Source organism: Equus caballus, chromosome 3, assembly GCF_041296265.1.
Source record: "Equus caballus isolate H_3958 breed thoroughbred chromosome 3, TB-T2T, whole genome shotgun sequence".
Lineage (NCBI taxonomy): Eukaryota > Metazoa > Chordata > Mammalia > Perissodactyla > Equidae > Equus > Equus caballus.
Window position 1 is genome coordinate 35,389,795 of NC_091686.1, and position 21,082 is coordinate 35,410,876.

A 21,082-nucleotide genomic window follows, 5' to 3' on the forward strand; every position below is an offset into this window, starting at 1 on the left:
CACTCGGAGGCTACTCCGGACACACAGAGCCCAAGTCATCATGAGTTCACTGCACAGCTTGTTCACTCGGTCAGGGAGGACGTGGCGTGGGCAGTGGAGGGGCTGGTTTGGCTGGGGCCAGAACTGAGCCGGTCAGCAACTGAGTGTGGGCGCCAGGAAGTGTGTCTCTTGGGGCCTCAGTTCCCCACTGCTAGCTCTAAAACGCTCGGCCCCGGACGGCCACGCAGCGCCTACCTAGGGCCCCTCGAGCCTCCTCTGCCAGGTACACGAGCACCGGCCCTACGCGACTCCTCTCTCTGCAGAAACCTCACTGCCAGCTCTGTGCTTTGAGCTGCCTCCCTGAATCTCACATCCTCTCTGGGCCTGATGCGATGATGCCCTGCCATTTCTCAGTGTCCTACTCCAGCACCTGCTGGGAGGAAGTCACGCTGGCTGTGTGTGACACTGCTGCATGCCCACATCTGTCAGCTCAAACGGCCTTTGCTTAACAGAAACACCTGGCCAAGGGTCCGCTCACATTAAATCGTCAATTCAAAGTGCTTGCACCAAACAGCAGGCGGGCCAGCACTGCCCGCAGGTGAGCTGGGTGGCAGCCTGTCACAGTCCCCTGTGGCATGGCCTCTTACGGGCGTCTAGGCCCTGTCCACCCAGGATTGGTCAGGCTGAGGGAATCCGCATCCCTGGCACTGGGGACTGGAGGCAGGGCATCAGGCAGTCACAGCCTCAGCCGCCAACACTCACCATGGCCCTATGGGACCCTGCTGAGACCAGGACCCCCACCTGGTGGAGGAGAGGCCGAGCCCTCTGCCCAGGCCTCTGAAAGCCCGTCCTTGCACTGGCCACGGTCGCCCTGACCCTGGCTGGTCCACCAGCACTGCGTCTACCACCCCAGTCCACACGGGCTGCTTCTCTAGCCCCTGCCCGACTCCTCTTCCCCTCCTGGGTTCACCTCTCTCCTGTATGGTTGTCACAAACCTCAAGAGCTCATGGAGGCACACTCGCACTCCAGCCCTGGTGGCCCCAAGTCAAACACCGTGAATGAGAGGCTGCTGGACCTGGAACAGAGCCATCGGATGGGCACAGAGAACTCCGGTGCCTGCTAGGGCTCTGCCTTCTGTTGGCACAGCCCTGACCTGGCTCTGGCAGGCCCTGTGGCTGCCCTCCACCACAGTCTCCCTGGCGCTGCTGGGGACCATGCAGGCTGGGAGGGTGCCTGAGGCCCAGGGCACCCCTGTCAGCTCTGCTCTGCAGCCACCATCTGCTCGGAGCTCGTCCGCTGGGCAGGACGGCCCCCACCTTGTCTCAGGAGTGAGAAGGCATTCATCAAGTCTTCTCTGGGTCACTGGGAGTTTCTGACAACTACTCTCCTGGTATCTGCAGATCCTTCGTCACCATGACTGTCAACGTGTGTGGAGTGGCCGTGCTTGAGGGGCGCAGACAAGGCGCTTGTCCTCGAGAAAGCAGCACCAGTGAGTGCCACAGGGGTTAAGAGCAGAAGGGCCACAGTGCAGTGAAGGAAAGACAATAAGGGCTGGAAAATCAGGAAAGGCTTCCTGTAGGAAGCGACCTTGCTAGTCTCCAAGGGCCTCAACATTTGGGAAAGGAAAGAGACATTTCACCTTTACACGAACCCTCCAGGGCTGCTCACTTGGGCATCCTCCTGGGAGTAAGAGAGAGAAACTCTTTAACGTGCTTGAAACAGTGTAAACGGCGTGTGCAGCCACATGAGCTATGACACAATCATTCGATCCGGTGACTCCACAGCTCACGACTGTCCTCTACCTCCTGGCTGCATTTTCACTTCACTGCCAGACAGAGCCTCGTGCTTGCTGACAAGGTGTGTCACCTGTGACGGTACCGTGTGTGCAATAATGTGGCTCCTCTGGTGACGCTGCAGCAACAGGCAGCCCAGGGACAAGAGCAGAGGGAAGGGGCGGGTGGCTGGGACACGTGATGTGCGAGGAGTTCATGGACTCGCGGCTGAGGACCCAGCCTTGTGACAGGAGGTCCCCCAGTATGGCCATGCCAGCTTTTAAAGGAATGCTTTTTCTAAAAGGACCTGGGACTCAGAGGCCCCACTCGCCAGCCAAGAAGTCCTCCCTGTCTGGAAGGGTTTAGTAAGGATCCCTCGTGCGGAACACGCCAGGCAGGCGAGCGTCAGGACTCACCACTTGCCCACGATCTTGCTGACGTAGCCGGCCTCCTTCAGCAGCTCGGGCAGGAGGCGCTCCGAGTCTGGGATGCCGCCCACGATCTCCTGCGGCGTGTAGGCTGGAAGAGCGAGGCAGCGTGTGAGCCATGTGCACATGTGGAGGAGGCCATGCTACAGAAGGTGACACATCTGAACCCTGGACCCTCAGGGTCAACGGCAAAGCCCTGGTTAGGAGCTGCCACTGCCGTGTGGCCCTTTGGGGTCTTCCTGGCACCGCCTCAAAGTCTGCACCGTTACCAGGTGGAGATGGGGCAAACCACCGGTCCCAGAGGGGTCTGGACCATCAGGACAGAGCCCCAGCCTCCTGACCCCTCTGCTGGTCCCCCTGGGGTCTCGGGAACACCCCATCTGACACCATGAGGGCCTGCTCTGGCCAGGCCTCCCTTCTTCAATGGCCACATGAAATCCCTCTTGTCTGTGAGGCTGGCCCTGGAGCATGATTGTCCCAGCACGCTCCCTGGTTGGACCCACAGCACCTGGCTTTCTCAGGTCTCTTTGTGGGCGTATAGCTTGCCCCCCCGCAAAAGGGCAGCAGCTCCTCGGGAGATTCCCAACTCGCCAGCCCATGCTGGGAAGCCCTGGGGACAGGACGGGGCAGGGAAGGAGTTGTGAGTGTTGCCTGTGGGCCTCAGCCGTCTGGTCAGAGCGGGAGCCAGGAAGGAGGCCTGGCCCCGTCCTGGTCCCCGAGCCCTCGCACTGACCTCACCTTCTTCTCTACTTGCCTACAACGTGTTGTTTTTGGTGGAAATGCTGCAGTCTGTTTTAAAATGACACGTTATAACCCAAACAAAGCCTTTGAACCTGAGCAAGGAGTGTTGCCCTGGAGAGGGAGGGTTCCAGGTGAGCAGGTGGCAGATGTCCCCCCCGCACCCCACCTTGTCCTGGGCCCCCATGCTGCAGGAGCACTCTGAGTGCACAGCGTACCGTTCCTGGCGTGCCCACTGGTCGTGTAGAAGCCGTTTCGGATGGGCAGACGTCCAGTGAGCAGAGCCGCCCGCGCTACATGGAGGTGATAAAAGAGAGGCCATGAGGTGGGCGCCACCTGTCAGACTCGCCACCGGCTCTGCTCCCGGCGCTTGTGAATCCCGCCTGCCTCCTAAGGGCCAGGGTGGGCAGACCACCCCTGCACAGACAGGTCCAGGTGGGCCACGAGGAGCGCAGGGTCCACAGGCCTCTCCTCACGCCCCCCCGCCCCGGGAGGCGTTACTTCTCTGCCTCAAGATCAGCACGTACGCCCTACCTCTCAGCAGGGGTGGGTCTCTCCCTGAGGAAGGGACCCCCTGCCTCCCGCCCTTTGACCCCACCCCCATGGCCAGAGGCACCTCCCCAGCCAGTGGCAGCTCAGCTCCAGGAATCAGAACAGCAGCCCTGCCGCTGGCAGTGACTTTCACCTCAAGGGTCCTTAGAGGCTCAAGCCCCTGGGCCTCTCCCGGCCTTGCCTGCATGGCCGGAGCCCGGGTGCTGCCAGCGCCAGGATCCCAGGGAAGGGCACAGCCCGCCTGCCCGTGCTCTGGGCCCTCAGAGGAAACGCCCGTGCCCCGTCCCTCCCCCTGCCCGGTACCAGCCCCGACTTACACGGTGAGCACAGGGGGTTGGCCGTGTAGAAGTTCGGGAAAAGCATCCCTTCAGCGGCCATCCGGTCTAAATTTGGGGTCTCTCTGGAAGGTTCTCCGTACACCCCCAGGTCACCCCACCCCATCTGCAGGAAAGAGCAGAGAGAGATGGGATGAGCCTCCTTCCGTCCCGGGGAAGATGAGTGGGAACAGGCCAGGGGCCCGGGTGCGGGCACTGGCGCCAGCACGTGGGGCTCGGTCACAGGTGCCGGCTCCTCTTGGTGGGCACAGCCACCCGGCCACCCCTTTCCAGTCCTACCCCAACGCTGCTGGCTCACAGAGAATCCCGGCCTTCACAGAGGGAAGCCAGCCCTGTGACCCCGTGCTTCCAGACGCTAGCCTCCAGAACTGGGAGAGAATAAATTTCTGTTCCTCTAAGGCAGCAAGTTTGCAGTAATTTATGTCCTGAGAAACTAATGTGCACACTATGCAATACTACTCAGCCACGAAAGGAGTGAGGCTCTGACACACTGTGGCCTGAATGACCTGGAAAACGTGACGCTCAGTGAGAAAAGCCAGACACACAAGACCGCCTATGGTCTGATTCCATTCACGCGAAATGTCCAGAACAGGCAAAGCCGCAGACATAAAGCAGACTAATGGTTGCCTGGAGCTGGGGGAGGGGAACGGGCAGTGACTGCACTGGGGACAGGGTTTCTTTTTGGGGTGACAAAAATGTTCTGGAACTAGATGGCACTGGTGAACGCACAATATTGCAAATGTGCTAAATGCTACTGAACTGTATACTTAAAAATGGTTAAAACGGTCAATTTTATGTTAAATGCACTGTACCAAAATCAAACGAGCCCAGTGGTAAGACATGTTAACACGTGGGCAGGCGTGGGTGGACGCACAGACCCGCGATGAAGCCAGGAGGAGAGGAGACTGGCGGGGGATCCCCAGCAGGTGCGCCGTAGCGCTCTTCCACCTTCGCTGTGTGTTTCTGAACTGTCGTCCTAAGACATTTTTAAACAACACTTCGAAAAGGACATGGGGACATGAACTTTACTTGCCGACTGAACGCATCCTTCTGGAGCCCACGTCCTGGGGGGAGCCCTGACACCAGGACTCCCCTCAGCATCACGGGCGGGCGGGACGCGGCCTGGCCTGGTGGCGTTGGTTCTCCTCCGGATTCGTCAACTGCGACAAGGTCCCTCCAAACCAGTCTCCTTAAATGTCCCCTCAGCGTAAGCCCCAAGGGCGTCGCTTCCACAATGATTCAACGCTGTCCCCGCTTCCCCTGAAGAAGGGGGAGCTCCGGCTGCAGAGCGGGGCCCAGGGAGCTGCAGCCCGCGTGAGTGGGGTCTTCCCTCAAATCCTTGCCCCCCGAGAAGGTGCTCCAAGAGCCAAACCAAGTGCCCGTTGGACCCAGCGATTCCACTCCGGCAATCCAGAGTCCAAAAACACGACCACGTGAGAGCGTGCACATGCGTGTTCCCAGCAGCACTGCTTATGATCGCTGAGAGGTGGATACAAGCAGCGTCCATCGACAGATGAACTGATGAAACGTGGTCCATCCACACGGCAGAACACAACTAGCCGTAGAGCGGAGTGAAGCACCCACACGGTGACCACGTGGAGAAGCTCAAGAACAAGATGCCACGTGAGGGAAGTGGGTCACAGAAGGACAGATGTAGGATCCTATTTATAAGAAACATCCAGAGAAGGGAAATCCACAGACAGAAAGCAGATTAGCGGTTGCCAGGGTGAACGAGGCACGGGGGTGACCGCCAACGGAGACAGGGTTTCTTCTGGGGTGAGGAGAATGACCTCAGGCTGACTGTGGTGATGGGCGCACGATGCCATGAATTTACTAGCAACCAATGAACCCCACTTGAACTGGGAGGACTGTGTGAGGCGCGAAGCACAGTGCCGGTGTTCCGCCGGGCCTGGCAGCTCGAGGCTGGGCATCACACACCGGGCGCCAAGAGCCGACTGTGCGTCTGCTCTCAGGGGCCCTCTGGGTGGCGCAGACCTGGATTTGGCCCTTTCGGCTTTTGGCCCCTTTGGAGGTGGTTTATTTTGAAGACATTCGGTGACAACAGGAGCTGGGATGAAACGCATGCCTGGAGAGAGGGGCGGCTGGCAGGAAGAAAGGGAGGCAGGCAGGAGCACCCCAGCATGCAGATTTGTCCTCGCGGGCGTGGGTGGCTGTTGTACCTCTAGGCCGCCACATCCCAGGTCAGAGGAGCAGAGAGAGGCAGGGGGGCTGGTCATGGGGCCACCCCTTACCTGGCACCCACCAAAATTCCAGCCTCTGGGAGGAAGGAACAGTTCAGCACAAGAGCCTCTCCTCAGGGAGTGGGGGGGCCTCCCTGAATCCCAGGTCCTTGACGCCGGCCAAGGGCCGACCGGCCTCCTGGTGGGCCTCTCTGAGACCGGCAGCCATCAGCCTGCTGCACTAACTCTTCTGCTCAGTACCATTCTATTATTACGAATTGGTCAGCTTTCTCAGCTATGAGAACAGGGACATTCACATCCACCTTGCAGAGTCACTGGGGTGAAATGAAGCCATCAGGGAAGAGACCCCATGCGGGTTTTGCAGGCAGCGTTAAGTATCTCTTCCCTCCCCTACGTGGCTGCCCACGTTCACAGAAGCAAAAGCAGCCAGGACCCAGGAGTTATGGCCTCCTCCTGCCCTCGGCTTCTCCTCTACTTAGAATTTCCAGACTTTTGATCAATGCAAGCCTCACTCGTGGCTGGCTGCGAGGGATGATTATGAAGACACTCTGGCCATGTGCTCATCCACGTGATCACACACCGAAGGACACACAGGGTCCACTGTTTGGCTCTGGAGGTTCAGGCTGCAGCCCCCACTGATGGGCCCACCATGGTGACACCAGAGTTGGCCTCTGTACAGTCCAACGTTAAACCTCCTCAGTAGGCGGAGAAGTCCTTCCTAGTCCTATATTAAAGACAAGGAAGTGCCCGGGCCCTTGGGAGCAGGAGTGGTCTGGGATACCCCAGGAGGGAGCCTCTGGCCCCCTGTCCCTAGGGCCCCATTGTCCTTGGACAACGGTGATGAGTCAGCTCCAGAGAAGAAATGGTTCTCAGTGTCTTCTAAACTCATTCCACACACGTGTACAGGGGGCCTGTCCTGGGTCTGAGGACAGGCTGAGGAAGGAGACAGATGCCATCCCTACCCTCCCCAGGTGCCACCCTGGGCAGTTGAGGGGTCTGCAAGCCTCGCCATAATTGTCCTCGTCCGGCTCCCCAAGCGGCCCTCCCCGGGGTGGGCTCGAGGCCCCAGCTGGACAGGCCAGCAGACCCCTTCCCCCGAGACCCTGGCTCAGGGGGCTGGGCAGTGTGCCCTCCCACTGGGTCTGCTGACCGTCGGGGTGGACGAGGCCAAGTGAGGACACAGAGCTGGGGGAGTGGGGGCCTCTGGATCCCACCGGCCTGAAGCCATCCAGTCAGGATAGCTGGGGTTCCCATTTCTGCTTAAGTCACTTTGAGTACGTTTTCTCTCATTTGCTACCAAAAAAGTCCTGAGTAACCCACATTCGCTGACCAGCACAGAGGTCTGCCAGGCTTCTTTGGGTTTCAGCTGTCTAAGAACCCTGTAGCTACAAGGAGGAAGCTGCACAGGAGGGGCCTGGCACTGGGCCTCCTGGCTGGCTGTTCCCCTTTCCTGCTGCCCCACCCTGGGGCACCCAGGCAGGGGAGCTCCCGACATCACCCTCCCTCAAGTAAAGACGCTCCCAGAGCTGGTTATGGCCAGGACAGGGGCCAAAGAGCTCCAAGGCCTTCCCAGAGCTCAGGGGGCAGTGGGATCTGCGCCCACGTGTGTGCGGGCTCCAGCTTTACCCCGATGCCTCACATTGACTGATTTCAGAATCTCCATCGCATCCCAGCCTCCTCGGGTAAGGAACACTGGACACAACCACAAAGCGACAAGTGTACAGCTCAGCTCCCAGCCAGGAATCCTGCTAACCTCTGTGGGCTTGACCAACCAGCGTCACCGGTGTCACTGGGGGCCCGGGGCTGCACACACACAACCAGGGACATTCCTCCCGGTTCAGTTCCTCCAGGCCCCACAAAGACCTGACTTTTGGCCAGACTTCTTGGCAGGGCGGGAGCAGCCTGCCCTGCTGGACAAGGATAGCCCGGGGGCCGGGCAGGTCCAGTAGCCCAAGGCAGAGGGAAGCGAGCTCCAAGGCAGGCAGGCAGGCAGGCTGGCCGGCGCTGGGTCTGGGTCAGCTCTGCACCCCTCCCTGCCCCACACACCCCAGGCACTGGGGGGTGAAGGCTGTGCAGGGGTGCCGGGGAGCTGTCTTCATCGGCCAGAGCCGCGCTGATCTGGGCTGGCCCTCCGTCCTCCGCGGGCGGGAGGAGCGGAAAAGGGAAGAGCACAGGAGGGATCTCCTGGCGCAGCCTGGACTCGATACCTCACCTCGGCTTCATCGCCCGCGCGGTTGCCTCCGCAGGGCCAGGCGCTGCCCCACCGCCGGCCGCCCCCGCAGAACCCCCACGGCGGCCCACGGCAGCCCGCGCGCAGCCCTCCCGGAGCCCGGCCCACCCTACACTCACGTCGTCCATGAGCAGCAGCAGAATGTTGGGGGGCTGCGGGGCGCCCGCGGCCCCCAGTGCTGCAGTGCTCAGCACCAGCAGCAGCCGCCACCTCGTCACCGCGGTAACCGCCGCCATAGCAACCGCGCCGGGAGCAGCAGAGCCCGGTCAGCGTCTGGAAGCGACTGGCGGCCCTTCCGGCAGGGCGGCGGGGCGGGGCCTGGACCGACCGCGTGACCGGAGGGGCGGGGCCCTGGCGGGCTGAGTGACAGGAGGGGCGGGGCCAGGGCCAGCCGTGTGACCGACGGGTTGGGGCGTGGGTCGGTCGCGTGACGAGACTGGCGGGTCCTAACCAACCCCGTGATCCGGGGGCGGGGCTCTGGCGGTTGCGTGACCGGCGGCGGGGTCACGTGACGCGGCCGCAGACCTCCCAAGATGGCGGTGTGCGTGGCGGTGATCGCCAAGGAGGTGCGTACGCGGGCGGCCCCGCGGAGGGCGGCCCCGGGACCCCGGCCGGGCCCCGCCCGCGCTCTCCGCCGTCCGCTCCGTCCCTGCCCGCGGGCTCCGGAAGGGCGGGCCCCAAGGCCTCGTCGAGCGCCGGGGGTGCGGGGCGGTCCGGGCAGGCCCCTCCCAGACCCGCACCTGCTCCTGCCGGAGTGGCCCCCGGCGCCCACAGCCCTGACTTTCTGTCCTGTCCGGGCGCGGGCTCTGTGCCTTCTTGCCCCCGCGTCTGGCCGTCCACGCCTCTCCGTCCTCCTCCACCGCGCCCACCCGGACCACTGACAGTGTCCGCACCGCAGCCACAGTGCTGTTTGGAAAACAAATTACATCGTGCCATGCACCTGCCTAAAACCTCTCCAGTGGCTTCTCACTGATTTAGAATAATGTCTAAATAACCTGGTCGCTTCATCCCCGTCCCTCATACCCCTGACATCCTTCCACTCCAACCCAGCGGAATTCTTGCAGCTCCCCGACGGCTCTGCTCTCTCACCTTTGGGTCTTCGCACTTGGAACCCCTCTTCCCCACTCCCATCCCTTCCCTGGCCCCCATAGATTTCATTTCTCCTAAAAGCTGTTTCTGAATCCTAAGACTGAGCTGGGTGGCCGTCCTCGTGCTCCTGCTGCACAAAGCCGTGTCTCCTAGAAGACCAGGCTTACGGGCGGTCCCGCTGCGAAGCTCTCTGAGTCCAGTTCAGCGCGTTCCCCTACAACGCGTTACCTCCTTGTTGGCTGGTTTGTTGACTATCTCCTTCACCAGATGTCAGCCCCATTAGAGTAGGCAGAGCGTTGTGTGCAGCGCCAGGCATGGGATAGAAGCATGAATTGTGGCACGTGGAGCCCCGGGAAGACACTGTTAATTCCGCGGTTAGGCTGGTCAGGAAGGCTGTGCAGAGGTGAAGGGAGGAGCCCTGAAGGGTTTGCTGAGAGGGCCTGCCAGTGTCTCTGCTGGGCTGAGAAGACAGTGGTGGGTGGAGTACTGGGAAGCAGCCAGTCTTCCGGGGCCAGGAGTAGAGCGCGCGCTAGGACCGGGCCCCACATGGCAGGTGGCTGACCTGTCTAGGTGACCGAGTTAGTTGTCAGGCTGTGCTCAAATCCATTTTTCGGAGCTGTCTTCTCTTTTCTGCCCACCCTAGTGATGCCCCTTTGCAGACAATATATAAACCTCAGGTGAGATTGGGTCCCCTGAAGGCAGTGCCTTCAGAGTTAGGAAAGAGTTTTCAAGAAGGAGAGCATGCTCCCTGCTGGTTGGCGCTTGGCTGTTTCTCCCTCCTGAGTGCTCTGGCCTCCTTTTCGTCATCAGTGCACGGGGTGGATTCTCATCACTTCAGTTGCTGTCATCCTTTCTTGCAGAATTACCCTCTCTACATCCGCAGCGTCCCCACGGAGAATGAGCTGAAGTTCCACTACATGGTGCACACATCCCTGGACGTGGTGGACGAGAAGATCTCGGCCATGGGGAAGGCCCTGGTGGACCAGAGGGAGCTCTACCTGGGCCTGCTGTACCCCACAGAGGACTACAAGGTGTATCCTTCACGCCTGTGGGGGGCCTGTCAGTGAGGGTCTCTTCCCTCGGGGTTTTGCATCTGGGGATTGGGCCCGAGGTGTACTGTAGGATCAGGTAATGTTGAATGGCTGGTCTTCTTTGGGCTGGGACGGCCCAGCTTTGGGCACTTCCTGTGATGCAAGGCTGTCCTGTTTTTGCAAAGTGGCTTTGGAGTGCGGGGACGTGCATAGATGGCCCTCTGCTTCCACGCTTTCCACGGTGATGCTGTGTTTCATGCTGTCGCAGAGTGCCCGTGCTAAAGCACCTTCCCTAACCAGCTGTGCAGATACGGCTACGTGACCAACTCCAGGGTGAAGTTTGTCATGGTGGTGGATTCCTCCAACACGGCGCTGCGGGACAACGAGATCCGCAGTGTAAGCCGGGGGAGGCGCAGGCCAGGCCTGGGCCGGTTTGTTTTATTTTTTCCCCTTTGTTTAGAGATGCTGAGAGGCCAAAAGTTTGGCAGTAGCCATGAGTACATGTGGATTAAAACGTTGTTGGTTCTTGTTTCAGATGTTCCGGAAGCTGCACAGCTCCTACACAGATGTGATGTGCAACCCCTTCTACAACCCGGGGGACCGCATCCAGTCCAGGTGGGCCGCTGCCCCCCGGGGTTTGCCACCTTCTGCCGTTTGTAGCCCTGCTAAAGGCAGCGATCCTGAGAGCGAGGGAGAGAACGTCTTTTTAAGTGATTTTGAAGCAGCAGAAGCCTGTTTTTCCAAACAGACTCTTACAGGGATCTCCAACACAGGAAGCAGACGGAGGGCAGCTAGGGCTCAGCGGCAGGCAGGGCTCGCCCATTTGGTTTCCCACCTGCGCCCAGCAGGCACAGGGGCACCTCCACAGAACCCAGCAAGGGCCCAGACATATGGACAGGGGCCTTTCGGGAGAAAACTTCCCCTTGTCACTGCCTGATTCTGTCTTTGGCGCTGAACTTGGACGGTTAGGAAATGGAATTGCAGGGATCTTCCAAATAGTCTTCAGATAAACGCAGTCTTAATGTGGGACCATCACGAAGATGCTTCACAGAGAAGCATTTGTGTGCACACTCTTCACACCTGCTCCTGGGAACCCCAGCATCCCTAGGCACAGTGCCCAGGGGCTCCTTGTAGCCACCAGGGGAGAGGACACTGCAGTAATCCAAGCCAGGCCCTCCCGTGGCACCTTCCCTCAGCTGTGACACTGTGTCTGGTTGTCCTGGGTCCCAGGTGGGAGAAGCATGCAGAAGCCTGTGTCTCCCGGGCCGCTCAGGGCAGGGGCAGCTGCTGTGCTCACTGCACCCCAGCCTCCATGCCCATGCACAGCTCCTCCAGCTCTGCATGGAGACCCTGCCCAGGGGCTGAGCGGTGAGGCAGGAGGCTCTCATCCCCTGCTGTGGCTGGACGCACATCCTGGCCTCTCCACCGAGTTGATTATCTGGACCGTGGAGACCGCCGCCCCTGGTGTCCAGGCCTGGCGGTGTGCTGAGCCTGTCCCTCTGCTGGCGAGCATGGGGGCTTCTCTGACTTGGTCTGCTTCTCCGCAGGGCGTTCGACAGCATGGTGACGTCTATGATGATCCAGGTCTGCTGAGCGAGCACTCTGCTGCACGTCATCTGGGAGAGAAGACTTCTGTACATAACTGGAGTGTCTAGCCATGTATTTATTATCCTCTGCCTTTTCCCGAGTGTCCTGCACGTGCTGCCGGGGACGAGGCCTCGAGCACAGCACGTGTCGACTAAAGGTCCTGTGAGATCAGATGTGGCGTTTTCCATCTCTGTCAGCAGAGGGTCTGACTAAAGGGAGTTTAACACGGGACTTTTTGGGGCTGGGCGCAGAGGTCAGGGACCAGACAGAGTGGAGAGCCGTCGTGCCCAGTAGGTGTGAAGGGGCATGGGGAGTGGGGTGGCAGATGAAGGCACACAGGGACCCGTGGGCTCGCTTCTTTGCTTTGCTGTCTGCCCTCTGTGCTCTGCAGTGGCTGACCAGTGGGCTGTCTGTGCCCAGAACCAGATGGAGAGGGGCATATGGGACAGCCGCATGCCTTCCCCAAGGGGAGAAGTCCTCTTTCTGGGCCCAGCCCAGCCTTGGGAGGCAGCCCTCAGGAGACCCAGGAGCCTCCTGTGACTGCAGCGTCTCCTCGGCTGCTGCTTGCTTTCTGAGCTGAAGGAGTCACGTGCAAGAGCCCTCTTCCACCTGGGCGCTTCCTCATGGCCCGAGGGCCAGACGCGGCCCAGGAGGTGAGTTCCCCTCCCCTGCTGTCCCCGTGCCCAGGGGCCCGCTGCGGTGGCGTCGGGGGCTTGCGTTTGAGGAGAGGGTGATGCACGTGGATTTCTGCCTTCTGCTTCCGCAGAAGCCTCCTCAGCCGAGTTCAGATGATTGTCTAACTAGCTGACTGTGATTGGTGACAGCCCCTTGTGGGATCAGGTGGCCCAGGTTCTCGTGCCTTTGTCATTTGGCAACATGGCCCATGAAGTGAGAGAGGCAGTGAGTACCTGCTGGGCCTGAGCCCCACGCAGAGTCTGCTCCTCGTCTGCTGAGCTGCTGGCTTCCTTGATTCGGGCTCCCCGGGGCAGCTGTGAGCCCCTCTTACCCTCTCAGCCGCTCCGAAGAGGGTCCTGAGCACAGTGAGGCGGCCCAGGGCGTCAGGGAAGGCTGGCAGCCTCGCGGGCCCAGGGCTGGAGCTCAGCTGGACTCACTCTGCAAGCCTTTGGGTTTCTGCCTGTCTAACCAGCACAGGATCGATTCTTCACGTTACAGAAGTAAGGGGAAAAATGAGCAGAGAGTGTGTGAGAAACATGTAAGTCCCCGCCGCCACGCCCCCTCCTCCCCTGCTGGACGTGGACTTGAAGACCTCGAGGAGGGCCGAGAAGCACCAACACGCAGGTGCTGGTTCCGATGCCAGTGGGCCGCAGGCTGCCCACACCCGGACGTCTTCCCTGCAGTGCAGCTCCTGTCTCTGGTGGGGCTTCGGTAGTCTCTCCTGCCTGGGTAGCGGCTGTGCTAGGGGCTGCAAATTGCCAACCCAGCACCCATTCTCTCTTGCTTCCTTATTAACAGAACCCCAGTGTTACTGGGGACAATTGACCAGACAGAAGATACTTCCTACCCTCCGCAGCATACAAGGGTAGGCAGTTATGGTACCTAAATGGATGGTGTTGGTAGGGACTTGCAGGAAAGACACTTTAAAGGGGGATTCAGCTGGCAAGTGGAGTACCCTTTCTTCATCTTTTTCCTTTTTCCTCCCTGGAACTTGGAGGTGATGGCTAGAGCTTAGGCAACCATCTTGAGAGGAGGAGGACAAGATCCACCCACTAAGGATGGGAGAGCAGAAACCTAGAAGGAGCCTGGGTTTTTGCTGACATACCAGCCCTGGACTACTTATGTTAGCATTTTTTTTATGTGAGAAAATAAACCCGTATCTTTTTAAGCTACTTCTATTTGGGTTTTTCTGTAGGTGCAGCCAGATCAACCCGTAAATACTTTTTACATTGGGGAGTTTCCACACACATTGTTAGATAGCGTCCCAATTTTAAGCCTGAGAAAATCAAGGGTTAGAAGTAACCTGCTAGCCTTTGTTCTGCCAACAGAACCATCAGGGGGCAGTTTCATGGTATCTTTTCGCATCTCTATACCGTGAGGTTGGCCTCACTGAGGGCCATCTGCCTGGCCCCCTGGCCCCCAGGCCCATCCCTCCGCGGCAGCCCCGTCCGTGCAGCTCCTAGTCAGCCCTTGGCTGTTGCTCCAGGAGACTTCTGCTGAAGTGCACTGTCAGCAGTGTCTTCCCTCGGGCATCAGCGCCACTCTCTCCCCTTCCTCCTGCCCCAGAGCAGCAGGGGCAAGGGGAGCCTGTGTGTCTCGGCCTGTGCGGGTCTGCTCCGAGGCTCACCGGGGAGCCCTCAGCACCCACGTGGCAGCCACATCCAGGAATGCTCTCGGTCTTCCCCCTGCCTCGGCCTGCTCAGGCCTGAGACCCACAGGCAAGGATGGCCTCCCGGGCCCACTCCTCACAGTGGCCAAACAAGGGATCAAGAAAACACTTCCAAAAGAGAAGCACCTACTCGGGGTAGAAGATTGCTGGGCACTGCACAGGAAAGCCATGGCACGGGGACCACATCAAGACCAGGAAGGGGAACAGCCCGCAGTGCCGAGTGGCGGAGGTGGTGCCGTCTGCGTGGTGCTGGCGAACTGCAGCTCAGGGCCGTGCGTCCTGGCGCGTGCCCCTTCTGCAGCCCCCACCTGCGAATGGTCAGGCCACGCACGGCTCCACCCTGAGCCACCTGGCAGCCTGGGAGGGTTCCCCGACGCGACATCTCCTACCCCCTCACCAGGCAGCTAAAGCAGCAGCAGTTTGCTCCCTCATGGTCTGGAGGCCAGAGCCAGAAATGAAGGTGTCCGCAGGGCTGGCTCCTTCAGGAGGGTCCGTCCTACAGCTCACCAGCTTCTTACGGCTGCCAGCAATCCTCGCGTTTCCTTGGCTTGTAGACACGCCACTCCACCTCTGCCTGCACATCTCTGTGTGTGCTCTCACATCCAGTGTATGGCATTGGATTTAGGGCCCAGATGATCCAGGATGCTCTCATCCCGAGCTCTTTCTCTTAACTATGTCACAAAGACCTCTTTTCCAGATAAGGCCACGTTCACAGGTCCTGGAGATTAGGATGTGGACATATTTTTTGGGCAGGGCCATTATTTACCCCACTACAAGGGCCAACGTTGACCCCAGATCACAAGGGGAGTGTGGACCTTGCCTGAGGGAGGAAGTCAGAGACGCATGTGGGTGGAGAGTGCAGAGGCGGCTGCCCCCCACCCAGAGAATGCTGTCTTTGCCAGTGCTGGAGAAGGGGACTGGGGACGGACCACCACCATGGACTGAAGCACAGAGCAGCTGTTCGTGGCTTAAGGAACTGGTAAATAAGCACAGCAAGGTGAAGAGAATGGCAGTAGAAAGGCCAAGACAGGTCTGTTAGTGATTTAACGCCAGAACCAAGTGTGTGTGCACTGAAGGACATTGTACACCTCCAGGCAGAAAGTGGGCGAGTTGGCTCCAGGGGCCAGCAGGGCGCCCAGCGTGGAAGCTCCCCTTCTGCTCCCTGAACCCTTGACGAGGGCCAGGCCTGTCCCAGGTGACGAGGTGTGCCCCGCCCCCCACCCCCAGCAACTCACAGGGGAGGACACACAGAGGCAGGTGTCTGTCACTCGCTACGGGGGAGCGTGTGCCCTGGAGGCTGCCAAACCTGGAGTGAAGACACGGTTAGCTATGCTTCCTCTGTAGCCAGGAGCTGGCGGTTACACCGCAAACCCCAACGCTGCCCGTTGGCTGTCAGCAGTGAAGTGGGGTCCAGCCCGCCCTGGGACCCACAGCCTCACTCCTACACCTGCCTTTTTGTGGAGTCCCACCTGAGAAGCACAGACTGGACAGGTGTCCAAGAGAAGAGAATAAAGGAGAGGTCCGTTGTCACGTGCTTTTAAAAATTATTCAAATTTAATAATTTATGCTTTACCATTAAGACACACGTTTCTGTTTTTCTTTAAAATGAGAGAGTCCAAGAACCCCAAGTATCCCAACCCGAGCTGACTCTGCTGCCTGGGCTTCACCTGCCTGGAGCTTTGCCCAGTGCCCTCCAACGCCCGAGTAGCACTCCCATGCCAGGCACACCGCGTGCCCTGCTTCTCACCTCTGTGGCCTCAGCCCAGCGAGGCCCTGGTGGGCTGTCCTCCCACCCAGAGGAGGGTCAGGGGCGGTTTTTCTGGACGCCCACCAGCTCTCCGCTGAGCCCCTGCTTCCCTGCCATCCGTCCTGCCAGCCTGCCCTATGACCCCCACAGCACCCCAGACCCGGCCCTCTGGCATAAATGGTCCCACGTGGCGACTGGTGGTTACTCCTGAGCCAGCCCCACTCTGAGTCCAGTCATCTCTTCAATATGGTGAATACCATGGCGAGCATCTTGCACGGCACCTGCGCGGACAGAGGCAGGAAGGGGAGATGAGCGCCCTCCCCGGGCCCCGCCCCCCCGGCCCCCCCCCGGCCCCCCCCCCCCCGCCCTCCCGGCCCCGCCCTCCAGGGCCCCGCCCCCACTCACCGGCCCCGCCCCCGTGGCCTGAAGCGGGTTCCGCCCTGGAGGCTGCTGTGGGGGAGGGCTTCTCCCCTAGCACCTGGGTGTCCCCGCAGACCCCCGCGGTCCGTGGAGCTGATCCCTGGTAAGTTGGTCCTTTTGGGTAGCACCTGGAACCAGAGGCTGAGCCGGTCTGAGACCCCTATTCTTGTATCCCATCTTGGCTAAACTTGCCTCCAGGAAGCCTTCCTAGCTTTCTCTCCTGGAGGCTCACAGGCAGATATGCACAGACCCCAGTGCTCACCAGGCCCTTGAGACTCCAGGGCATGGAGCCATCTGAGGAATCAGACCCTAACCCGTTCCAGACCTTCTCAAGATCCCTGTTTAGGCCCAAACTGTCCAGCCACAAGCTGTGGTCTGGTGCCATGCCCCTGTCAAGCCGACATCTCTCCCTATGTGGTGTGTGTGGGGGGTCTGGCTCAGCAGGGGAGCCTCCCCAGTACCACACCTGGGCCAAACCTGCTGGGGTCTGACGGGCCCCCGCCCACCCTGCCCCTGCCGCCCAGCGGATGTGCCCAGAGATGCTCGGAGACTGAAAATGAGACTGGCTAAGCAGCAGGCCGGGGCAGCTGTGTCATGGGGAAGTGCCTCGGCCTCCTTGTGCCTGCTGTTTCTGACCCCTTGGGGGGTAACAGGTTAACGTAGAGAAGCTCAGAGCAGAGCCCACACCCCCAGCTCCCCAAGGTGCGCAGTGACTCGTGGGGGCACGCACCTTGATGACCCGGCCTCGGAAGATGCTCTCATCCAGCTCCACAGCGGTCTGGGCTGCACTCTCTGTGGCAAACTCTATATAGGCATAACTGGGGTGGGGGTGGGGGTGGGGGCAGGTGAGGGCCCACCCTGGGTCACCCATCCTCGGCAGCACCCTGGGCACCCGGCCCCTCCCTGGGCCCCGCACTGACCCCTTGGGGTGTCCGGAGAACTTGTCGCACAGGATGGTGACCCGGCGGATCTCCCCGCACTGGTTGAAGTAGGCCTCCAGCTCCTCCGCTGTGCCGCCGTAGTCCACCTGACACGGGCACGGCCTGGCGTGGGGGCCCTGCAGTGGCCTTGCCCTCCCGCGGTCTCCTGCAGCCCGTTTTCTTAGACAGCCGTCTATTGTGCCCAGGGTTGGGGGCAGAGGCCTTGGGTGGAGGCCTGACGGGGTGGACTGGAGACCGAGATGACCACTCCCCACGTGTTAGGGGGCCCCCCATGTTTCTTTGGCCTGTGCAAAGAGTGTGTGACTTTTTAAAGAGAAATTTGTTGCCAACAGTTGGCCAACTGGGAGATTTCATGCAGAAATCCAGAATCCCAGCTCATGTTGGGAAATCAGAACGCCTGAGGACACAGGCTCGGCCCCTCTTGGGGACCACCCGCATCAGACCCCCTCCTCCTCCTCTCCCTCCGGGGCCTGTGTGCCACCCTGAATGTGTCCCCTCCTTCAATCTGCACGGCCAGGTGGAGCCGCCAGACCCAGAGTGCTCACTGAAGGGATCCCAGCTCGCTCCCCTCCCGCACTCACGTTGCCCACGTAGATGGATCTGTGGTCTGCCTGCACCTTCTCCGTGGGGGTCCCGGGGCTTGGGCAGCCTGCGGAGAGAGTAGCCTCAGGACTGGGGGGGTCAAGCGTGAGGGGGTCTCCGTGTGGCTGCTAAGGGCAGGAACCTCCCGTTTGTGGCTCCTTCCTCACTTCACTCCTCGGGGGAGAGGGTCGCCCAGGCTCTTGGGGGAGCCAACGCTGGTGGAAACCCTGATTCTCCCTGGGATCAGGTGCTTTTCCTGCAGCCTCCCACAGCCCATCCCGATTTAGAGGAAAGGGCGCTCAGAGCCACGTGCCCGAGGACTCGGGGGGCCGGTTGCACAGGGAAGGGGTCGGCGTGGCCCGCTGGCTCCTACCTGTCTTGGGGCTCAGCAGCTGCCCGGCCAGCGTGGTCCCCGTGCCCGCCTCTTCCCTGGCCTGGGCCTGCACCCTGGGCGGCTCCAGCCCCTGGGCCTGCTCCATGGCCCACAGCTTCAGTTTGATGGCCTCCAGCTCCTGCTGGCACATGACCCCAGGCTGAGCCCGGAGGGAGGACAGCCCCCAGGCTCCTCTTGAGGGAGGCCCCGACCCTGCCTGTCCTCGGGGTCCCCTACCCCCCATGCACGGGGCCCCTGGGATCCCTGGCCTGCCTCTGCTGGGTGCTCCACATGGCTGCTACCTGGTCAGGTACCGGGCACTCGGCCAGGTCCTCCCTCTCCAAGAGAGACAGCAGGAAGCCTGCCTCTTCGTCAGCTTCCTTGGCCTCCCGCTCCTCACCCCCTGGCCCCAGAGAGGACTTCTCAGTCCTGCTCCAGGCCCCCCAGCCCTGGGCCTCAGGGTCGGAGGAAGCCCTCTGGAGCCAGGCCTCGGTGGGGGGCGGGAAGAGTGTGCGGCTGAGGAAGGGCCACATGGTGGATGGGACAAGGAGAGGGCACTCGAGGCCTCCACTGCTCCTCCACTCCAGCACCTGCCCGCGCCTTCGCGGGGCTTTAAGCCCTCCCCCAGGCCAGCTGCTCCCAATAGAGCGCTGAAGAGCTCCCTCTGGGCTGGGGCCAAGCTTCCAGCCCTGGTTCCTGGGCCCTGAGGCATAAAAGGCCCTGGTCCCTGCCCCTGGCCCTTCTTCCAGGACTCTCCGTGCAGAGAAAGGAGCGCAGCTGCGGTGGAGCTTGGGAGGGCCTCCCCCTGCATTAGCCCCGCCACACTGGCCACAATGCCTGAGCTGGGGGCGGTGACAGCCTGGGAAGCCCACTGGGGTCTCCACTCAGGGTTAGACCTCAGTGGTGGGCCACAGTTAGGATGACATGGGCATAAGCGAATTACCCGAGCGTGTACAAGAGGGAAGGAGGGCACAGCTGTCAGTGCAGGCTTCCTGGAGGTGGTGGTCTTTGAGCCGGCCTTGATGGACTGGGTCAGGCAGAGGCTGGGTGCGCACAGCTTGGGTGGAGGGGGCAGCTTGAGCAGAGGCCCGAGGAGTGATGGCAGGGCATGTACCACAGGAGTCAGAGCCCGGTGGGCTGGTCCAGGGTGGGGTCCTGGGCCCGGAGGAGAGACAGCCACTTCTGTCACTCCTCCTGACCTCCCACCGATTCCCTACGGACCCTCCCCTCCTCCACCCAACTCTGGACCCGCTTTTAGGTGGAGCCAGTTAAATATGGCCGTAATCCTGCCCTGGCCACAGGCACAGTGGTTGAATTACGGGGAGCTCCGGTGATCGTCTGGGGGCCTGAAGGTGAATTTTGTAAAGTCTCCTGCTTCTGCTGTCGGCCTCTGCTCCCCTCTTCTCGCCCCTTGAGGGCGGCGCTGGCCTGTGTCCCTGTGTGCCCTGGTCTCCTCCATCTGTCCTGGGCTGGCCCTGGCTCAGTCTTGCTGGAGCTCCTGCAGTGCCTGTTCCGTCCTCCTGACGGTTTGTGGGGGACCCTCTGGGCGTGACTGCCCACCCTCCAAGGCCACAGCTGGCAAGTCCAATTTGGGCCCATTGGGGTCTCTTTCCTGGGAATTTGGAATTGGGAGTGGAGCTGGGCAGCCATTCCCCGCCCCGGGCTGAGGGTCAGGGGACACCTGTGCTGCCGCTCGGCCGACTCCCTCCCTCTGCCCAGTTGTGTTCTCGCCTTCACAGAGGCGGGATGGGGACTGCACCGTGCCCCTGCGCCCCCGAGGGAGGGCCATCCTGGGCACAGTCTTGCGGCCTGGGAGAAGGGAGACCTGCCCTGAGTCGGCTGTGGGCCTGTGCGCATGGCCTCCCAGCTGCCGCCCTCCTCAAATGCGGGTCCTCAGAACACGTCCCCTTCCCCGTCCCCACACAGCCACACGCACTTACATGTGTGCGACCCCAGGGGGCACTGTTGCCACTGTGCCGCTGCTTCCAGGAAGACTCCCTGATTCCTCCTGCTCCCTCTTGTGGCCGTGGCACCCAGGCCTCGCCCTCTGTCTGTCCTCTGTGAATTACATGTCCCCAGGTCTCCCCTGGCAGGCCAGAGGGCTTCAAGGGCAGCGTCCACGTCTGCACTGAGGACAGGGCCTTGGCCTCGGGCTGGCTGCACGAGGGTGGACATGCAGCCACTGCCTTTCTCCTATAACATGAGGCAGGCAGGTCTCTCCTCCCTGTGGCTCTGAGGCCACAGGGGGCTTCTGGCCTGGGCCCTTCCATCTGCCTCCACATGGGAGCCAGGACACCCTGTGGCTGTGTCCGAGCCAAGAGCTGGCTGGACTCAGGCCTGGCCCTGGCCAGCCTCCTCCGAGCTCAGACCTCTGCAATGGAAAAACGTTGTCACCTGCTCTCTGCTGAGATTGCTGACACACCAGGCCCAGCTGGGGCTCCTGCCAGCCGCCTGGTGTGTGGACAGGCTCGCCCCCACGCTGGTCTTTCCAATGACGCCTTTCAAAATACAGCATGTTCCAAGCCTGGGCCCGAGTATTAATAACACCACTTCCTCCTGGGAGCGCCGAGTCCTGGGCACCCGACTCTGGACGGGACTGGCCCTGGGAACCAGGACACCACGGCTACGACACTCTGGCTCCTCGGGGTCGAGGTGTCCCTTCCCTCAGTGTCCAAGGTCCCCTGTCCACCCTGAGGGTCTCTTGGGAGGTGCCAGCACTGCCACAGGCAGTG

General features: G+C 61.0%; 3 protein-coding genes across 12 annotated transcripts in view; 1 reads left to right on the forward strand and 2 right to left on the reverse strand.

The window, feature by feature from the left end:
• The window catches only part of GALNS (galactosamine (N-acetyl)-6-sulfatase), a 30,152-nt gene extending 20,470 nt beyond the window's left edge, over positions 1–9,682 (reverse strand). The window contains exons 1-4 of one of the 3 annotated variants that reach the window (XM_070262163.1): positions 9,554–9,682; positions 3,788–3,911; positions 3,137–3,211; positions 2,169–2,271 (exon numbers count right to left, since the gene is read on the reverse strand). In XM_070262163.1, the coding sequence (XP_070118264.1) occupies positions 2,169–2,271; positions 3,137–3,211; positions 3,788–3,911 (302 nt within the window). In that variant the 5' untranslated portion in view covers positions 9,554–9,682. Of the gene's footprint in view, positions 1–2,168; positions 2,272–3,136; positions 3,212–3,787; positions 3,912–4,838; positions 8,651–9,553 lie in introns of those variants that run through there. The other 2 variants (XM_023637506.2, XM_070262162.1) reach the window with 2 other exon arrangements.
• Positions 8,468–13,790, forward strand: TRAPPC2L (trafficking protein particle complex subunit 2L). Of its 8 annotated transcripts, XR_011436979.1 has the most exons (8): positions 8,468–8,802; positions 10,186–10,358; positions 10,665–10,752; positions 10,892–10,971; positions 11,904–12,596; positions 13,091–13,318; positions 13,417–13,483; positions 13,616–13,790. XR_011436979.1 is itself a non-coding variant. In XM_001488335.7 (5 exons), exons 1-5 carry the CDS (start codon positions 8,770–8,772, stop codon positions 11,947–11,949), a joined length of 420 nt encoding a protein of 139 aa, XP_001488385.1. In that variant the 5' UTR covers positions 8,468–8,769; the 3' UTR covers positions 11,950–13,790. The 8 variants fall into 8 exon arrangements, 1 of the variants encoding a protein (XP_001488385.1); XR_001380385.3 differs by having other exon boundaries at positions 11,904–13,318; XR_011436978.1 differs by having other exon boundaries at positions 13,091–13,483.
• A 2,024-nt stretch (positions 13,791–15,814) lies between these two features.
• On the reverse strand, positions 15,815–18,944 carry PABPN1L (PABPN1 like, cytoplasmic). Its single transcript, XM_070262165.1, has 7 exons — positions 18,653–18,944; positions 18,351–18,489; positions 17,977–18,044; positions 17,375–17,481; positions 17,185–17,272; positions 16,440–16,582; positions 15,815–16,315 (listed from the first exon to the last, which is right to left on the reverse strand). Exons 1-7 carry the CDS (start codon positions 18,881–18,883, stop codon positions 16,276–16,278), a joined length of 816 nt encoding a protein of 271 aa, XP_070118266.1. The 5' UTR covers positions 18,884–18,944; the 3' UTR covers positions 15,815–16,275.
• Between the last annotated feature and the right edge of the window lie 2,138 nt (positions 18,945–21,082).